The 20,856-nt window shown below is 34.8% G+C and overlaps 2 protein-coding genes across 4 annotated transcripts; one reads left to right on the forward strand and one right to left on the reverse strand.

Moving 5' to 3' along the window:
- Window positions 1-1,046: 1,046 nt before the first annotated feature.
- LOC121998197 lies at window positions 1,047-12,532 on the reverse strand. Of its 3 annotated transcripts, XM_042552988.1 has the most exons (18): window positions 12,378-12,532; window positions 11,435-11,540; window positions 10,205-10,211; window positions 10,009-10,093; window positions 9,029-9,076; window positions 8,885-8,933; window positions 8,720-8,768; window positions 6,821-6,891; window positions 5,964-6,022; window positions 5,623-5,721; window positions 4,999-5,056; window positions 4,528-4,664; window positions 4,391-4,447; window positions 3,544-3,641; window positions 2,887-3,074; window positions 1,798-2,041; window positions 1,604-1,699; window positions 1,047-1,487 (listed from the first exon to the last, which is right to left on the reverse strand). In XM_042552988.1, the coding sequence occupies exons 1-16, from the start codon at window positions 12,399-12,401 to the stop codon at window positions 1,971-1,973; spliced, it is 1,206 nt and encodes a 401-aa protein (XP_042408922.1). In that variant the 5' UTR covers window positions 12,402-12,532; the 3' UTR covers window positions 1,047-1,487; window positions 1,604-1,699; window positions 1,798-1,970. The 3 variants fall into 3 exon arrangements, with proteins under 3 accessions (XP_042408922.1, XP_042408923.1, XP_042408921.1); XM_042552989.1 differs by lacking the exon at window positions 1,604-1,699; XM_042552987.1 differs by having other exon boundaries at window positions 1,604-2,041.
- A 5,198-nt stretch (window positions 12,533-17,730) lies between these two features.
- LOC121995365 lies at window positions 17,731-19,830 on the forward strand. The gene is made up of 5 exons (XM_042549122.1): window positions 17,731-17,845; window positions 17,983-18,258; window positions 18,614-18,667; window positions 18,782-19,014; window positions 19,774-19,830. Exons 1-5 carry the CDS (start codon window positions 17,731-17,733, stop codon window positions 19,828-19,830), a joined length of 735 nt encoding a protein of 244 aa, XP_042405056.1.
- Window positions 19,831-20,856: the final 1,026 nt, after the last annotated feature.

Genomic DNA, 20,856 nt, shown 5'->3' on the forward strand with positions numbered 1-20,856 from the left:
AAATAATTAGAAAATGAAAAGAATTTTCTTACACGTCTGAATTTAATCCTTATCTCATTATAATACATTTATAGCTCAACTAATTGTCAACGGTAAATTGTAATTTTTGAGAGCTGAGGAGCAAAGTTATCTCGACAGTGTCTTTAAAAGCGGACCAACAGTTGAGATTGTCGGTGCAATATATGCTTTCCATCTATATATTTCAATGACAACTCACTTTTCCATTGGAAAAAAAAAAACCCTTGAAAACAATTTAATTTATTTTCTCAGTATCATCTAAAATTTTATTATCATCAAATATGACAATATTCCCTATTATTCATTTCACAGGTGACTATTAAAAGTAAATCGATTCCATAAACATGCAGACATAGTAATATATGTGCTATATCATTCTTTTAATCAAATAAAATAATATCAATAATAGAACAGAAAGGGATATTTGATTTAAAATTACTAATTTATAAAACTACAGATGGGAAATTAAATTTCCCCCATTTGACTTTTGTCCGGGCATTCACGTCTCAAAGTGTCAAACTCGAGCCAATCAGGATAACCTTCTAGAAGCTTCTAGAGCGGCTCCATGTATAACCGGTGATGAGTGCTGGAGGAACCCGACTATTTGCAAGCTATGAAATGAAACCAATCCGATAAGATCAAGAGCATAAAGGCATTGACCATTGATCCTCAACTAAACCAATGGCTCCACTCTAATCCACTAGACTTCACCTAAACTCAACTCCATTCCCACAATGTTGCTTCTCAACTCAGACAAATTCAAACAGGACACAAACAAATTTCAAACCGAGTTGCTTCCCAATTAGAAAGGGCACAGTTGAGGCCCAACACACTTGAGACCAACCACATCACAACCTGGACCATCTGAGCCAAAACAGTTCCAAGCTAACCAAAAACAGTCCAAACTGAGCCAAACCTCATCAGCTTGACCAAAGTTTAACACATACTCATTTAGCGACATGCCCAAAATAATGATCCAAGCCTGAATAACCGATTAGCACACTACTTTTAAACTTGGAAACCAGCCGTAACAACTGCAATCGCAATTTCATAAATCTTATTCTAAAATAGAATAATGCTTTTAACTCCAGGACCATGCCAGTGTCCACTCGTGATAATAATGTGAAATGCATCCTGTTCAATGAGCAGATCCTTCAATTAACATCTAGCAGTCTGTAGGTCACTCGAACATAACTTTAACGTCTGTACACAGACATCAAGGAAACCAATTCCATGAGTCAGCACAGTTTCTAAGCAGCCCCCTACTTCCCAAATACGATTCCTTATAAATCGAACCCGTGGTTTCAATTTCCGCTGGTATGCTCTTACATTCAACTCAACTTAAGCAAGGGAAGGAGTATTGACAATGCATGGGACCTGTGCTAATCCATAGAATTGTTTGCAGGCTGTTTTTTGGAAATTGCACCAATCCATGAAATTGATTTCTTTCTGGCTGTGTAAACATAATGCTGACATCACACAATAACAATATTAAGGTGAGCAATGTAGCTTTGATAGAATATTGAAAAATAAGTAATAGGACAATATTTACATAGACAGAAGATGACATAGGAACAATGCTTACAGAATGAGTGAAAAACATATCCTTCAATTAACATCTAGCAGTCTGAACGTTATTTGAAGTCAGTAACATGACTTTTGTAGTAGTAGGGAGAGAAGTCTAGCAAATACATGATCTAACTTCAACTAAAGAATATTGAAAATATATAATATGAAGATATTTATACAGGACAGGAGATGAGATGAAACAGTGCTTACAGATTCTTGAGTTGAACATATATGGGAACCATGTGTAAGTTTGTGAGATGAAGCAAACAAGTTGCATATTCCTCTGTTGGGCCATAGGGTGTTTGAGAGTTGCTTGTAAGTGGTCATGATAGAGATAACTGTGAAACTTCAACACTGTTACAGATGGAAGTTCTTGCAGAAAATTAAGAACTTGCAAGGTGAGGGAATGTTTGTTGCAGCACATGGGGAAGGTTCAGTACAATCTCTGCATAAGCTAAAGAAGCAAACAAAGGCACAAAAGATTCAGGGAGAGCAGAAAGACCTCATAATGCATTTGAATAAAATGGATAGCTATTTTGAATGCTGGAATAGGTAAAAGACTAGAAAAAGAATTGTTTGATTTCCTTAGTGGAATGGAATAAATATGGAAAATTTATTTTACAAAAATGTTATAACGAATAGTTTTCATAATGATAAATATTAATCTAGCTAACACAATCTGCTTGATCTTGGGTGAGCCAGCTAGTTTGTTGGTAACTCTCTAAGTTTGACTGGTCAACCTTGGTGAAGCCACTTGGGCGAGGCAAGCCTGACAGACCCACTCGACTTGTCGGCTTGCCTTGTCCAACTGACTACACCAGTCTGTGCTCAGACCATTCTGGCCCAGCTCACCTAGAATGCTGTCACACTCAAATTGCATGCTTGATTGCCCGACCCACTCTGTCTATGTAGCTCACCATCATAATATATATTTATTTATATTTTTTTTAGCAGAGTTGAACAAAGTAAAAAAATATGAATTGTTTAAAGAATGAAATAGACAAGGAATAGTTATTTCTTATGACGAGAGAAGAACTCAAAGAAAATACAATATCTATTTCTATAAATCAAGCGTGGCATTGCCATTCTCAAGAAACTAAGGGCAGCCTACCTATAAAACTTCCAAGCTTTCAAAAGTTTATCAACTACAACGACCACTGTTGTCAAAATTCAAGCATTCCTACAACATTATTATCTACTTCCGAGTAATTTTCAAAATCGGCATACTCCTGATAAATTTTGGAATTTGTGGAAGCTCTAAATAAATTGTCCAAAACAGAAGTATCCGATTGTAATTACCTTCAGGCAAGCTCATGGTTCTGAGAGCATCTTCGGCATAAGGAAGACGAGATGGAATAGATTGTGCACCTCCTTTTTTCTCATCTGCTAAGGTCTTCTTCGAAGGGTGTACAGGCCATGCCAAAACCCGTATACGACTAGGTAGTATAGAAATGAGATCTGCATACCTAAGACTAACAGTCACCTTACTGCACGAGGAAAAAAACACTGATATAAGAAGCAAACAATTTGCTTAGCATCAACTAAGAATAACAAAAGATAAAATTAGTATCATTTTTTCAAAAAGGCCCTCTTCATAGTTGACATGTACCACATCTTCTGAAACATAAAATAAAAAACCCAGGGTATTATAAGGGGGAAAATAAAACTATATAGATATAGGGGTGTATTTGATATTATCAAAGAAGGTTTTTGTTATTTTGGCCAAATATTTTCACGAGGAACAAAATTATGAGAACACAACTTGATAAATCCCGCCACCTTAAGTCTGGTTGTAACCTCAATTTAGGATAAGACTTAAGCTTATAATTTGAAATTATAAGCTATGATGTAGTAAGTGCCCACTCATTCAAAAGTACTGACGCAGACATTACAAACAAGCAAATTATAAAATGTATCAGTTGGATAACTGATTTGAACTTGTACTTTGGTACTCACCAATCGAAGTCCTCCAATACAAATTCAATCAAGTTGTAGGAAAGGCTATGAAATAGTTCCCCTATCTGATTCCCATAAAGCTCCTTGATAAGACGAACCTAGTAAATCCAAATGTTAATGAACACTGAGGAAATTTTGTGAATTGTAAAATGTTCATAGCATGTTAAATAGATAAAAACAATCAACAAGTTTTATCCTGACAATTTGGGTATTTCATTAGCCGTCTAGACATCTTTTAATTAAATGCAGCAAAGACTTCTTGGTCTTCCTTTACTTTACTACCATCAGCTGTAATCGATCAACTTGCTTAACAATGAAATATATACACTGTTGTTGGGCATGCCCATACCACCTCGAGTCATTATCTTATTTTACCTAGTAAATAATAAGTCATCAATATTATTTCTCTCTCCTTATCTACTCACATCTATCTCAAGATCCTCCTATTAAATGTTTTAACATTTTGAGCCTGTTGTTTCTTAACCATTCAACATATGATCCATAGGACACGTTTGGTGACTTCCACTATTATCCATACTCATGAAAGCTTCGAAATACAACTAAAGGATGAGTCAAAACTTAGCTTCTATATTGTTCTCATGGACAAGAGGACTCTGAAATTGCTATTAAATACAGATAATATGAGAGACAAAAAAAAACAATCTATGTGAAAAATATTTAGCCTGTCATCTATAGTTTTAAAATAGATATAAAATAACACAGAATCATGCAGGATCAAGAGTAACTTATTAAGCAAGAAAAGTTATAAAAAAAAAAGTTTTAATCTGAACATCTAAGTTAAATATTTTGTAATAGCATTTGAAGATAAAACTCAACATAATCATACCTGTTCTCTCCTGTCCACGTATGATTGCAAAATTTCTCCAACATAATCTACAAATTTCTAACATGTATGACCAATATCAGCTGATTTTTTACTTTAAAAAATAAAGAAAGTATATCAGAAATAAATCATAAACCTACAATGGCATTAGAAGAGAGAAGGTCATTTTCCGCTTCACGTATTGGGAGGAAGAAAGGAACCGTGTGCTCAATTACAGACATCTTTTCAAGAAACGATTTGCTTTCAAGCACACAATGGTAAGTTTCACAGGGTTCTCCTACAAAGGATTAATGAAGATTAAAATCCATGATTTTTAAAAGGATCCTAAGAAATCATTAATTTTCGCCTTTGACCATTTCATTAGGTTAAATGTGCGTTGACAGTCCTTAACAGACACTTTAGAAGCTGGTCTAATATTTATCCTCTAGAAATGTATAATTTGGCTTAATTTGGCTTTATTCATGTTCATTGACGTATGCCAATTTTTCCAAGTTATAAAGAATGCTGAAATATGGAAATCCAAGGTTTTTCAAAGAATTATATACAAAGGGATACATTTGCCTTCAGATGATAAGTAACATAATACCAGCAACAGTATTAGTCTACTTTACCTGCAAAATAAGTCTCAAATTGTATTCCAATTCTTGCACCTTCTAGACAACAGATTACCTACTAACAAGGACAAAAAGGATGCCAATTCAGTTAGCAACTCCAAAGCCATAAAAAATCACTCCAACGAGCATGTAATTGTAAGAAATAGAATAACTTCAGCTATCATTGATTTTATTGAATAATTTTCATTGGAAAGTCCAGTACTGGTTGGCTTGCTTTGGTTTTGGCGCATTTCATGTACAGCTTTGTATGGTCCTAGAATAGTAATTGTATAGCTGCTACAAACAAGACAATGTGCTCCAATTCAATGATTTCAGTATTTATAGAACTGCCATAATGTACATCTGATTAAGAAAGTTCTCAGCACCATAACACTAAGCTTGCAACTTAAAGAACACTCAATGGTTAAATTTCCTAAAATAGAATGTTATGATAAAACTATACAATTATTAAGGGTGAAAAAAATTCTAGCACTGTAACACTGCATTTTCGCGTGGGAACTGGTAACAAAGTTGCCGCATATGACAATTTAACAGCAGAATGTAACTTCTGTTTAGATGAAAGAAAATTAAAATCAACTCATCACAACTATATAATGTATGGTAGCCAAAATGGAGAAATACCTTATTCTTCATTTTGTATGTTATTTTGGCATGAATCAATGGATCCAATGGTGTACATGTTTCATTAGACATTGCTTTTCTCTCTGCTTCCATATGGACCTGGGTCAAGAATTTTAAAAACTACAAATTTAGGACGCACTATATGCTAAATCAAGAATAAGAAAATGTAATAATAATTTAATACAATAGAAATTGAATAACCAATTACTACTTCCAGTGGCAAGTTTAAATAATATACCACTTCCATAAAAAGCATCATCCATTTCCATCAGATACAACTATATGCTTTAGTGTGATGAAAAATAAAATAAAATAAAATAAATGGAGAAATATAGCAATACTTTTTCACGGATTGTAGCTAGTAGTCCGTCATTCCACTGCTCTTCATCCAAAGAAATCTCTGCCAATAAAATATGGTTGAGATGTGTAGATTTTCTGGTTAGAAAGTTATGACATACAGCTTTCCAATCAAAAACAAAGATGATGTATATCAGTAACAAGACAATGTCAGCTGGAAATGATTCCCTAGATCTTTGAGGCTATCCATGGAATCTCAAAGCATTTGTGAATTTTTTTTAATGTACAAGTATCCAACATGAGTATTAACATGGATGAATGAAAAGTAGGTTGGTAATCAAGGATTCTGAGCATATGGATGCACATAGAAAGATTCAATATTTGAACACCAAGATAAAACAAACACAATTGACACTTTTTACTGAAATTTATCTATCCTATGTGTAAATGCCAACAAATTGCAATTTGCAGTTTTGGACACATAAGCAAATGCTACCCTAAAACATATAAATGTAACTGCATGAATACTTGCATATTATTGCAATTGTTACCACATTTGTAGTTGCTTCAAATAGATGAATGCAAGTGCAAATGCTCCATAACTTACACAGTAAGGTTACCAAAACAAGAATATGGATTTTTTTTATCAAATATTAGAATCACATATACCTTAGTGATTCTAAAATTAAAAAACAAATCATATTTTTAAATCTTATTAATTTATACAAACAAGATATGGACTACAACACATGGCTTGCAATGAATGCAGCAAATGTGCAATGTAATAATAAGTGTGGCGAGTTCCCATGCAGCCTTCAAGGTCTTGCTGAAAGACTTGAAACAAACAGATATGTAAGAAACCAAACACTGAACCATTGTTGCAAAGTCATCAGAAGGATACCTTCAGTTTGAGCAGTTCGTGCAGCATCAAATTCCTTTTCCAAACGTTCAAATATTATCTTATCAGAGTCCCTGTGAGAAATAAGCTTTATCATCACCAAACAACAGCAACATAAAAAAAAAAAGGGCAGCCCGATGCACGAAGCTCCCGCCATGCAGGGTCCCGGGGAAGGATCCATTGTACGCAATCTTATCCTTTTTTTTGCAAGAGACTGTTTTCAGGATTTGAACCCGTAACCTTTTGGTCACATGGCAACAACTTTACCATTGCGCCAAGGCTCCCCTTCAAACAACAGCAACATGATAATGAAAAAACTTTATGGCTACAGAGTAAGAGAAGTTATCTTGTAATTAGAGGCTGAATGAAACATATAAAGAGCAACTAAAATGAATTCTTTATTGGTATAGTTGAGAACAACAAAACAATAGCACATTTCACATGTATGAACCTACATTGTTGATGGAAAAACTGATACAAGAAATTTCAATTAGAAACAAATCTACACCTTGTGCAGATTATAGGCAGATCTACTAAATCCTGATAGGAAATCTTGCACTTCATCATGGCTCACCAGACAACCACGACTCCATTATGACTTGAAAAAGAGGATTAGTCCCTTTGAATATGATTTAAATGTGTTCCAAACTGACAAACTCAAGAACATGTATCATGCAACTTAAAAAAAAAAAACAGCCCAGTGAACGAATCTCCCGCTATGCGGGGTCTCGGAAAAGGATTCATCGTACGCAGCCTTACCTTGCTTTTTACAAGAGGTTGTTTCCAGGATTCGAACCCGTGACCTTTTGGTCACATGGCAACAACTTTATCATTGCATCAAGGCTCCCCTTCTATCATGCAACTTATTAATCCTAAATTAAAACGTAACAAGGAGGGATAAAATCCTGTTGTGTCAGTTAGCACAAGCGAAATATCTCGTTATGCCTGCCAAAAGACATAGAACTTATCCAAGGCAGAGAAACTCTTTGGAAACTTATGCGATCAAACAAACCACGTGACACTGAGGAAGTTGTCCAAAGTGGTGATAAAGCTCCCATGACAGGTCTGAGACAACTTCGACATTTCCCCAAACTACCCAAGATGACGGCAAAGCTCCCATGACTTGTCCAACATGACTTTCGCAACCTATCTGAGACAACTAGGAAGCTTCTGTGACCTCTGAGACAACCACAAACTTTTTACAAGCTGCTTAAGATGAAGTGAAGCTTTCACAACTTATACAAGACAACAAAACTGCTCGAGGCTTCTGCAAACTGTCGGAGACTTCACAAGATTCCACAACGCAAGCTTTTTTTTTTATCATTTTTCTACTTCAATCTTCTTCCTTTTCTTTCTACTCATCTCCAATTCTTTCCTCCTTGAATGTCTGTGTCTTCAACACTATGTGATGGCACTATCGGCACGGCATCAAAACGTCTCATTCCGGCCAAGGATTGAATCCCCGGATTGGAACCAGATTCAAAAGCTTGATAACAAGTACTTCTCGTTAATAAAAGTAGAAAGAAACTATCTAGCCTAGAAGGATTACAATGATGTTAGCAAATTTTATTTAGTCAAGAACAATTTTCCATTTTCAAAGGGTCATACAATTAAAAAATGGCTTATAGCAGATGACTACAAAAAAAATAGACTTGGCATAGTATTGAAGGATATTTCCTTGTCTATTTATTCTAAAAATAATGTATGAAGTCCCCTTCTAATAAAGCATCCTCCTAGACACAGTATTGTTAGTGAAATTCTTCGTTTGGACAAAATGAATTTGGACAGGAGAGGTGCATTCTAATACAGAAGGGAGAACATGATGTTCCTAGTAAAACAGATTAGGTGTTTATTGGCGGACACATCATTACAAAATGTTGGTAAACCAAATAAACTGTTTACCTTGATAACCGCTCTGTCAATTCTTCATGCCTTTTCAGTACATTTGACACTGAAAGAAGCCAACAAACATTTGAAGCATTGACAAATATTTTATTCATTCTCCTCTGGTACAGGATATTCAAAAAAATATGCAAATTTATTAGAATACAGAAAATAGGAACCTACATCGAGCCCGTGTTGTCTCTAACCGAATATCCTCCTCTTGTGCAAAATTCTAAAAAGTAACAGAAAAATTAGTGGACTGTAATATTTCACAAAGTGCTCAATTACTAATTAAACTAAGAAGATCTGCTAGTAGAGTTTGCATACCACTTCCCCAGTCAGTGCATGTGACCGTCTCTTCAACTGCTCTATTTGCTGCATGTCAGAAGACAACATCCATCAAGTGTGTCAGAAGACAAAAGATCATCTAGGTCAATTGACTAAAAAAACAGCACAAAAAGAGAATTGATCTGAAGCTAAAATCTATCTCAGTATCCTAGTTTATTTCCATATTTCACAAACTCTATGGGCTTGGTACACAAACTTACCCTTTCAATAAAACAAAAACACAGAGAGATTTCAACCACAGGTTGAAGGAACACCAATAGATGAAAGGGCTTACCTTAAGACAAGAAAAGAGATGCACTTAGGACTCTAAAACTCGTAATACAATGCAAAAGGAATAGATTGCATAATGGGAAAGCTACTCTAGTAACTAGTGACCAAGGCTTTCTCAGTTTCAAACTTTGAAATCGACTATTCATTACTTCTTGGACAGTAGGAATCAAGCAAATACATACACCTATCCTTGCCCTAGCTTACAGGAACTGCAGAATATCCTCTCTTACCTTCAACAGCAGGAAGGAATCAAATAGCAATTTCAGGGCTTAGGATAATAGGAATGCCAGATAAAATAAAAGAATTGGTATTTAACATGCATGCAAGACTATAGAATATACAATTTGTGATTTTAGGTTTTGACATATGGATAGCAATACAGTACTAAATACACATACCAGTTTCTCAGCGCCCAGACTATACACATCTTCTACTGATAAACTAACAGCCACTAAAGAATGCTTATCTATACAGGGGATCAAACTCAGAACCTAATTCACTCGTGCCCACAATCTTATCAATATTGATTGACAACATGAACAATGCATTTCAGCCATGCAAAGTGTTACTTACAAACACTGAAACCATGGGATGACAGGCAGCCTAGATTGTGCAACTTCAAATAGGGGATCCAATATAGGTATTCCCTTATTTTTGACATACAAAGATTAAGAAAGCAGATGACAAACCTGCAAAGAATTTGTAGATATCTCACTATCTTTAGATTTCTGCTCTTGATCATTCAACAGAAATGATTTTGGTTCTGGAACAAACCTGCATATCAAGAGTAATTATTAGGACCTGGATGAACTAAGGTATAACTTCAGCATATCATAAATTGGAAATTACTTCCTTGACAAAAAGTTGCGGTTACAAAGTACTCACACTTTTCCTGCAAGGTTTGACAAAATGTCTTTAGTTAGTAGCATACATTGCATAGTTCACTTTCTCCAAAGCATAATCTAGCTATGAGCAGGCAATTTTATTGTGACTTGGTAATCAAAGATATAGGTGTCTTTGTTCAGTATATCAAATTCTAGTTCCAAACAACTTGATTAAGAAATGATATTTCTACCTCACTAAGTTATCTACCGATTCACCCCCTTGTAAATGGAGTATGGAAAAGAAACATATGGCTTAGGTGTTAATCCTAGAAAAGAACCCCACACACTCATCCATGGTCTTCAAGATTCAGTGAACCTATGCTGCGAAATTAGGCCTCAAACATCAGAACCTGTTTAGGCACATTTGCGTAGGCTCAGGTTGATATCTAAATAAAGGACAACAGAATAAAAGCACATAAATCATGGCATGGTTCAATGGCAAGAAGGGATTCTTTGTCACCTTTTTCTGCAGTTAAAAAAGTATGTGCATGAATCTATCTTTAACCATTAACATTATAGTGCTCAGGTTGATATCTAAATAAAGGACAATGGAATAAAAGCACATAAATCATGGCATGGTTCAATGGCAAGAAGGGATTCTTTTTCACCTTTTTCTGCAGTTAAAAAAGTATGTGCGTGAATCTATCTTTCACCGTTAACATTAGAGTGCAGAGATGAAAACAAAAAAAAAAAAAAACACTGCTTAAGTTGCAGGACAGAACATTTGAATATTTGCACTGCAATGTATGCTTTGATTGACATCTACTTGGGTAGTTAAGAAAGATATAAGAGACGTCACATAGACTTGTGTTTAGCTTAATCCATAAACGTATGGCAAAAAGTTCCCAAAAGATTTGAGCATTGAGATTTAAACGTGTAATGAATGTAATTGTTACATAAACAAGGGTATGAAGATATGATGAACAACTAAAATTGCAATACTTGGCAATTCATGGCATTGAATTCCTTCATTGAATGATTAGGATTCCCATTACAGCAGTTAGATGTCTGCTAATATTCTATCTTAGCTACGATGTTTCAAAGATAATATTAGAAGAGTTAAAGAAGGGAAAGAAAAAGAGATGAATACTTTTCAGTGAAGAAATCAATTACAATGGCCACTGGCAGTCAAGCTACATGAACAATTCTTTCAATACCATAGTGTTGCTTCTGATTCTTACAATAGAATAATCAACAAAATATTTACTCAAAACAGAAACTTTTTTCCTACCAATGGATTTGTAGGTATTTGTATCATCTGGTAACTGACTAAGTTCTTCCCTTGTTAGGTAAGCTCGCTTCTTTTCACCTTCATTAGTTTGCATCTGATTTTGTACCTGAAAGACGAGAGATAGGCAAACATACTGTATAATGTTATTTTTTGTGTATTACAAGTTTCACAATCTATTTTTGTGTACAATAGAAACAACAATAACTAATTTATAGCAATAGCAAAAAAGATTGAGGTAACATTTTTATTTTATGAGAGAAAAGTGAAAACCAATTCATCTATGAGCATTTGAAGAAAATCACTCATTTATCTCACTTCTCCAATCAAATCATTTTCAACTAGTTCTAAGTTCTGCAGTCCTCCATGCCATAGTTTTCACAAAGAATGCAGTTCCAACTTCCAAGTCATTGACACAACGACAGTATACTTTACTGAGCTGTATGTAATTTGATCTCTTCCAATAACAAGATGAAAAAAAAATAATTCATCAGCTTCCAAATGATCGATCACCCATCACCAAATGACGTAATGCACATCCAAAAAAAGGTGTAGACACATAGAGGCTCCTGATTTATTGCTTTTCTATTATCATTATCTTTCACATGAGATAATCACTCACAATAATGTGAAATCCAAAAAAACCTGATCGAATTCCATCTAGCAATTTAAGGACACAATAAAAAAACCAAAGTCATCTTCGCTCTCCAAAGCCCAGGCCAAATACACTCTAGTTAAGTCCTTGCAATTTATATCATCACTTGGGATCCAAGATCTTAGATTAAATCTATCAAGTTAAGCTAGAACAACAAGTCCAAAATCGCTCTTTAACAGCATGAATTAAATTTCCAGAACCGATGAGATAAAGGTCGACAGAGTAGCAAAATCCTCGAGAAGGAAAAAAAAAAGCAACCACTTGAGAAGGAGCTGAAAGCATACAGCTTACCATCCGGTTATCTTCATCCGCCATTTCCAGAGATCTGCTTCAACCTCGTCCGATGGAAGAACCCTAGTACGAGGCAGCACGCGATCCGCCACCACGAAGACGAAGCAGGGAAGAAAAACGGGTGAGGTGTTTAGATGGGCCGTTTAAATGGGCTAGGCCAACGTAAGTTTCTCTGCGGGGAATTAGTTGGTTTTAGATCCTGTTTATTTGGGATTTGGGAACCCTAGAAAGTTCATTCGGCGATCTAGGGATTAAATAATTAACTTTTTCTGGATATTAGAATTTATTTATTTATTTATTATTATTATTATTAATCGAGATATCCACTCTTACAAATTAACTTTTTCTCTATAACAATAAATTTGAAAGTGATCATGACCATCTGTTCGGTAGCTAATCTCATAGTAAAAATCGAATGTAAAATTTGTTCTTGCTAAGCTAGATTTTAAATCATGGTCCTTTATGAATCTATCAAAATACCTTACCGTTGTAATGGGTCCGTGATTTTTTTTTTTTTTGTCATTTCTATAAAAGATCAAACCTCGATCACTACATGCCCCTCACTTTTTTTTTTTTGTTTGTCATGATTTTTATGGGATAGATAATTATACTTCAGATTTTTCTTAATTATTATATAAAATGAAATAAATCAGATTAATTTATAGTCCATCATCAAATGATTAAAAGCATTATATACTTCCCAGATTATCAATCGGACTTCGCTATCTCCATTAAAAATATAAAATGATAAAAAAAGATTAAATGATCTATTTAACTTTAATCTTCGTCATATTTTCATATGCAAGTATCTTATTATATATGGTATTCTTGTTTATACATTTTCTTTCATCATTATATTACTATATTCCATATTATCCACATTTTTTGTTATCATACAATAAACACGCTCAGCACGTCATAACTCTAAGAATACTGATAATAAATTATCTGAGATGAAGGACCAATATTGATGTGAAGGTGTGAATTAAGGCATCATTATCACATCCTTAGCATGTACTAATGTCCTAAAATATATTTTTGCCTCACCAGGATTTTTCAATTTTTCTTAAAATTTTCAAAATCAATACTTTATTTCGCATAAGTCGATTAACCATGATAAATTGCTATTTTTGAAATTTTGAGGAGCAAATTGATAAAGTCAAAGCATAATTGACTAGACAGTGCCCTTAGAAAGCGGATTAACGGTTGTCATAATCTATTCTTATGAGATAATCACTTCACCACAAAATTAAAATACTCTAAGCTCTTTAGATGGAAGAACCCTAAATGAGGGTAATTTGGATCCTATCAACTGTTTGGATTCGATCAGAGACACTGCTTGATTCTTATCCATATGATAATACCTGATTGGATTTAGATACTGTTCTGATGGATAAGATCTAAATGAGATCAAGAACTACCTCAACTGTTTGATTTATGTCAGCATGTATGTCTCCCTTTCATGTTTTATCATCTATATTAATAATTAATAGTTATTCATGATTTATTTTTTCTGATTTAAGAATGAGTTAACGGAAGTGTTAGGAATAAATGAATTATTTTTTACCATATTAACTACCTCAACCTTGGGTTGAAGAAGGAAAATTTTAAGGGTTTGAATTATCTGTGACGCTAAAAAATGATTAAATTAGCCCGCTCAAATTTAGCTTTTTCAGGGGATTGGCAGCTTCAATCCATTGTCATGTGATTTTTATTTACGTGTTAAGTTTTTAGCCATTGAAAAATTTGCAAGAAAATTGAATAATATTTTTTATCTGATTCACTTTTGATATATTAATCATGCGATCAATAATTTCAAGGGGTTTAATTAATTGTTTGATATTGTAGTTGGACAAGATTGGGCTGTATTCCACGTGTTAATGTTAAAATAAATTTCTATATAAATCTTAAAATATTATTTAATTTATTTGCTAGTATCTTTCATGTGATCTAATAATATAGTAAATTTTAATTATATATATTATAATTTAGTAACCCTCCTATAATACATACCTACGATAACACTATAATAAAATTCGATAATAAATAAGATATGATTTTATAACTTTATATTGTTTAGTTTTGGTGATGTTCACGATGCAATATAATTAGATGACAAATATGATATAATTTAGTAATCTTTAAGACAACTTAATAACCATAGCAATAATCATACTTAATAGGTTCCGACGCGCAATTTGAAATATTATATTTATGAGCAGTTAGTCATTAGTATTTCTTAATTTATCTTAACGGTCAATAAAAATTTTCACAAGATTAAATCAATTTTTCCAGATTCAGTATTACCTGATTTAATATTTTTTACTTCCGAAGCTATGGTGTAGGTAAGGACATCAAGTTATCATCTAGGTACTCACAGTTTGATCCATAGCTATAACGCATTTGCAAAGATTTGTCCTCTAAATGGGGTGCATAACCACAGGATACTGGGGGTTATGTGTTGCTCGTCGCGAGCGCTTCCCAATTTACCTTGGCATCTTATGAAAAACTTCCTTAGAATCGAACAAGTCACCCCAGGTTCAACGTTACCAAATTCAACATTTGACCCCAGGGTGGATTTAGTTGATAAGTACATGAGATAATAATTATAGTAATCAGAGGATTAAAACTCAATAGAGAATTTCATCACCTCGGTGAATCCCACTTATATATTTGTCAATTTAAGTTTCCGTTGAATTCCTTTTTAATGATGGGGGATAATAGTGAGGGACCCCAAGCTTGGCTGCCATTCACTAGACATCACTTGACGACAAGAAATTTTCTGCACAGAGGAAGAGGATGAGGAGGCTTCAGCCTCCCCCACTTGGACGGTTGGACGTCGGTGCACCGCCCAATGCCATTGCTGGACACTGGTGTAGCCGTGTAGCCAGCGCAGACACGCAGTGCACTGCCACTGTCGAAGAAGACGAAGGCACAAAGCGTTTTGTTTTTTTTTTCATTTCCTCATCAATTCTAATTAAAGAAGAGTGGATCCCAAAGTCAAATAAATAAAATAATAAAAAATCAAAAAAATTAAATCGGACTGTAACTTTGTAAAGTGTAAATATGTTTTTTTATTCTTTGGCCCCAATTCATTGCTGCAGTGTTGCTGCTTCGCATTTTGCAGACAGTGGAAACCTCTCCCTGACTTCTTAAGTTCTTCCTCCTCTCCGGCTCTCCCACAGGCCACAGTCCCACTCCCACTCAACTCTCCTCCAACTCCAAAGCTCTAGACTCTAGAGTCCAAGGAGCTAAGCCTCCAACTTGCGGTCTCTCTCGCGAACATCCAGAAAGCAACTGCAAGCGCCAGGCGGCAACGCCGACAATAGTCTGAACTATGAAGTCTCCATTCTCCAACCAGCAACCTGCAAGGCTGCAACCGAGTCTCTAAGACACTAACTCTAAGACTCCAAGCTCCAACACCATTTCTTCATAAGGTTAGAACTTAGATTTGCTATGTTTTAAAAAAAAATTTATTATTTGATTTTTTTTTGGAAATGTATAGTCTATAGAATACCATATTACAATTTACCATTGTAGTTTAGTTTTCTATTAGATCGGTAGTTTTCCATTATTATTTATTTTATTTTTTTATAAAATATATAGAATTACATTTGTAGTTTAGACTGTTTAGTTTTCCATGAGTATTCTATTATATTGGTAGAATGGTAGTGGTACGGTACTGTGGTAGTTTATTAAAGTTTTAGTTCAACATATATTTTTCCATTACATTTTGTAGTTGTCCATTACATAATTTATTTTTAGTTATTTATTTGTGTAGGATATGGAGAGATTTTTTAAACGAACTCGTAGTTCCGGCTCTAGCTCCTCTAATGAACTGAATGTTATTGAACAAGTAGAAAATCAATCCCGTGTAGAATTAAATTTGGATGATATTGTTAGTGATCCGGGATTACGAAAACCAATTGAAGAATTTGATATTATTATTCGAGATCAAGCTCGAAGAGAGTATGCGCTCCGAGGGCCTTGTCAACCAAATGGTCATGTGTATCCGAAAATAACTTTTGGTAATCAAGAAAGAAGTTTTCAAGGAACTTGGTATAAAAAATATACATGGCTAGAGTATAGCATATCAAAAGACGTTGCATTTGTTTTTGGTGTTATCTTTTCAAACCTTTAAATAAAGAAAATGTAGATAATGCCTTTATAAAAGATGGATACAACAATTGGAAAAGGGCATTAGAAAGATCCAATCGTCATATGGGGACTGTGAATAGTGTTGGGACCTTGACGTCCGCTAGAGGGGGGTGAATAGCGGATCACCCAAATCGTTCGCTTCTTACGTTGTTAGCTTGCGCAGCGGAATAATACAAAAATAAACAAGCTAAACAAAATACAAGACAAGAAAGAATGCAAACCAAGCTACACGATCATTTACGTGGTTCGGAGATAAAGCTCCTACTCCACGGCGTGTCCGTAAGGTGGACGATCCCTATCCGTCGGTGAATTATTCCCCGGAAGACCTCCGGCTAGCTCAAACTCTTTGTGGGTGGAGAAACCTCACCACAAACTCACCAAGACCTCTTGGACACAAGGAAAACTCTTGAGCACTTGTAGACTACTAATTAGACCTTAACCAAGTCTAATTTCGTCAACTCAAACCAAGCTCCCAAGCTTTGGTTTTATAGCCCGCGGGTTGAAAACCCCGCCTACCAGTCGACTGCTAAAACATGCAGTCGACTGCTACACCCCAACGGCTCAATTTCACTGCCAGTCGACTGCCCCAGTCGACTGCTAAAACATGCAGTCGACTGCTACAGTACTGCTACAGTAGCGCTACAGTAACGCTACAGTACTGCTACAGTAAACCCTAATTCTTATATTTTACTCCGAGTACAATCTCTCAGCACTCGTCCCTGCCCGACCAACCTAGACCTAGCCTTCTAGCGTCCTCCATCAGCCTTGCGTCCCTCGGATGCCTCCCCATCCTTCACGTCTTGCCTTCTGGAGCTTCCATCGGCCTTGTCATTGTTGTCGGGTCTTCCTTTGCCAAGAGGTCGCGCCTCCGGGACTTCATCCATTGCCAAGTTACACTTGGACTTACGTTGCCAAGACTACATGCTTGGACTTACACCGCCAAGACTCATCCTTGGACTTTCCTCCTTTGCCAAGATCACACTTGGACTTCCTTGTTGTACCTGTATCCTGCACACTCACAATGCATATCAAATACAACAATAAAACTAACTTAAACATTTGCCCAAACATCAAAACATAGGGCCACTAGATTGCTCCAACAAATAGTTGTCACAATGAAACTAGAATACAATTTGAGACTTTTCAAGATCAAAGGCATAGTGTGGAGAATATTTTATGAGTACATAGTCGCGATATGGAAATTGATTATCGGACTCGTTTAACAGCAATGTTGGATGTGACACGCTTTCTATTGAAGCAAGGGTTTCCCTTTCGTGGACATGATGAGTCAACTAGTTCTTCAAATAGAGGTAATTTTCTTGAGTTGCTTGAATGATATAGTCAACGAAATGAAGAGGTTTCTAAAGTTATAAAACAAATGCTCCTGCAAACAATCAATTGACTTCTCCAAAAATTCAAAAAGATTTAACACGTGCTTGTGCTTCAGAGATCACACTTGCTATAATCAATGATATTGGAGATAAATTCTTTTCTTTGATGGTTGATGAGGCTCGGGACAGTTTAGTGAAGGAGCATATGAGAGTTGTTTTGAGGTATGTGAATAAAAAAGGATATGTGATTGAACGATTTCTTGCAGTTGTGCATGTGTCTGACACTAGTTCTCATTCTTTGAAAATGACTATTGATGCTTTATTTGTGCAACATAGTTTATCATTATCTAGATTGAGAGGCCAAGGATATGATGAAGCTTCAAATATGTGTGGTGAGTTCAATGGATTGAAATCTCTGATACTATAAGAAAATCCATTTGCAATGTATGTTCACTGTTTCTCTCACCAGCTCCAATTAGTTCTTATTGGAGTTGCCCATGACAATTTTACTGTGAGTGAATTTTTTGGGTATATCATTATGATTGTGAATATATCTGAAGTATCTTGTAAGAGGAGATATCAACTTAGAAAGATTCAACATGATAAAATAATTGCTGAATTGGAAAGTGGAGAAATTACTAGTGGAAAAAGAAAAAAATCAAGAAACTAGTTTAGCAAGACCTGGAGATACTCGTTGGGGATCACACTACTTAACATTACTTCGTTTATGCTCTATGTGGTCTTCAGTGATAGAAGTGTTAGGAAATGTACATGATGACGCCTCTTATTCTGCGAATAAAGGTATTGCCGCAGGTTTAATTGAGAAGATGGAGAGTTATCAATTTGTTTTTGTGTTACATTTGATGAAGTATATATTGGAAATTACAAATGAGTTATCACTTTCCCTACAATAAGGGGATCAAAATATTGTTCAAGTCATGTCCTTGGTCAAAAATGTGAAATGTCGACTACAAGACTTCAGGGAAGATGGATGGCAGATAATTTTGGAACAAGTTAACACATTTTGTGAATTGAATATGATTCCAATACTTGATATGGAGGACAACATGCTAACTCGTGGTCATGGTAGGCGTAGAGGGCAACTCATCACCAATTTTCATCATTATCGTGTGGAGATTTTTTGTCAGGTATTATTTCTAAAAATCTATTTTTTTTTGTTAAAGAGATATCATTGATTATTAATGTTATCATGGTTACAAATTTGAATGCTAGGTTGTTGATTTAATTATACAAGAGATGAATAATTGGTTTTCAGAAGTTAGTACGGAATTGCTTGGTTGCATATCATGTCTTTATCCAAGAAATTCTTTCTCTCAATTTGATGTTCACAAACTCATCCATCTTGCTGATTTTTATCCCGAGGACTTCTGTGGTACTGATTATTTATTTTGGAACAACAACTTATAAGTTACTTTTATAATCTGCGGGATGATCCTTACTTTTCTTCAATTGATGACTTGGGAATTCATGTTCAAAAATTGGTTGAGACTGAAAAACATTTGGTGTTCCCATTGGTTTATCGTATATAGAGTTGACATTAGTTTTACCAGTTGCAACTGCTTCGGTTGAACGAGTTTTTTCTACAATGAAGACTGATTTACGCAATAGAATGAGAGATGAATGGATGAATGACAGTCTAGTTGTATACATTGAAAAAGATATTTTTTCTACAATTGAAAATGAGCAAATATTACAACATTTTCAACAAATGCAGTATCGTAGAATCCAATTGCCTCCTCTTGTACCGACTCGTCGCCCGTCGCAGACTTCTGTGCCAACCAGGAAATGAAGCTCACCTATGGAATAAAGGTAGACTAATATTTCCTAAGCTTCTAGTTTTTTTCTCTTGCAAGTTAGATTAAATGTTCTCAATGTTAATTTATCAGGTTATGGAGAATTGGTCGAGTATTAAGTGGGACAAGGGAAAGGCTCTCGAGTTCTAGTCTCTTGGTAAACTCTAACAATATCATTTCAATCACATATTGTAATTTGTAAGTATTAGTATTGCAGTCTGTTATATGATTTAAATGAGATCCTAAGTGTTCAATAAGATCAATTAGTTGTGATTAACTTAATAGGCTGAATGACTAATAGCTTTTGCATGGAGAGTGTTTCATGTTGTTAGTCATCAAGTGGGTTGCAAAATGAGATGTAGACCTATTTTTTATTGCTTCTGTATTGACAAAAACATTTGTTATTAAAGTGTTCTTTGTTCATCGTTGATTCCTCAAAATTTTGAACCTCTTTTTTTTTTTTGCTTTGTTCTACACTATCTCTCATAAGAATTCCATGCATATTACGATTTATGTGAGTGACGTTCATGTTTATTGGGCTGCAGTTTCTGCAGCAACGTATATTATGCAAGAGTTGGAGCCTTGGAGGGATCAACGTAGTGAAAATGAATAGACTAGAGTCTAGAGCTTAACTCCTTTGTCCGTTAGATTTCAGACTTCATCTGTATAGTTTCTGCAGTATCGTATATTATGTAAGAGTTGATGTAAAACTTTAATTATTACATATTTTTATTTAGTTGTAAAAAAAATATCTATACAATTCAGCCCCCCTGAATTTTTTTTTCTGGTTCCGCCCCTGGTGAGGGGCACTAATGTGTGGGACCACATTCAATAATAATGATACTTAATATAATGCAAAAGTATTTAAAAAAAATTATATAAATTCACTTAAAGATTCGTTTGCCAAGAGAGAATTTTTCACATGATCATATAAGAAATCATCTTCATATATAATATCTTTAAGAGGAAATAAAGTCTCCCAAGGTGTAGACGTATAATATTTCAGGTGTAATAGTCATAGATCAATTCATAGGAACTAACGATCTAAAATTTATCTTACCGTATATTTAATGTATGTGTACATATATTTAACTCTTTTCATATATGTGGGACTAATACTAGAAGGGTCATTAAGATAATGGATTTACTTTAAGAGGAAATATAAAGAACAAGGAA

Source organism: Zingiber officinale, chromosome 6A (assembly GCF_018446385.1).
Source record: "Zingiber officinale cultivar Zhangliang chromosome 6A, Zo_v1.1, whole genome shotgun sequence".
Classification (NCBI taxonomy): domain Eukaryota; kingdom Viridiplantae; phylum Streptophyta; class Magnoliopsida; order Zingiberales; family Zingiberaceae; genus Zingiber; species Zingiber officinale.

Excerpts from the sequence above, each read along its gene's own strand:
- LOC121998197 (XM_042552989.1), bottom strand. The coding sequence starts at position 12,401 with ATGGCGGATGAAGATAACCGGATG. Across the intron at positions 8,934-9,028 it reads ATGCACTGACTGGGGAAGTG|AATTTTGCACAAGAGGAGGA; the intron begins GTATGCAAACTC and ends GTTACTTTTTAG. Across the intron at positions 8,769-8,884 it reads AGAGACAACACGGGCTCGAT|TGTCAAATGTACTGAAAAGG; the intron begins GTAGGTTCCTAT and ends GGCTTCTTTCAG.
- LOC121995365 (XM_042549122.1), top strand. The coding sequence starts at position 17,731 with ATGGAAATTGATTATCGGACTCGTTTAACAGCAATGTTGGATGTGACA. Across the intron at positions 17,846-17,982 it reads AACTAGTTCTTCAAATAGAG|AGATCACACTTGCTATAATC; the intron begins GTAATTTTCTTG and ends CTTGTGCTTCAG. Across the intron at positions 19,015-19,773 it reads GTGTGGAGATTTTTTGTCAG|GTTATGGAGAATTGGTCGAG; the intron begins GTATTATTTCTA and ends TTAATTTATCAG.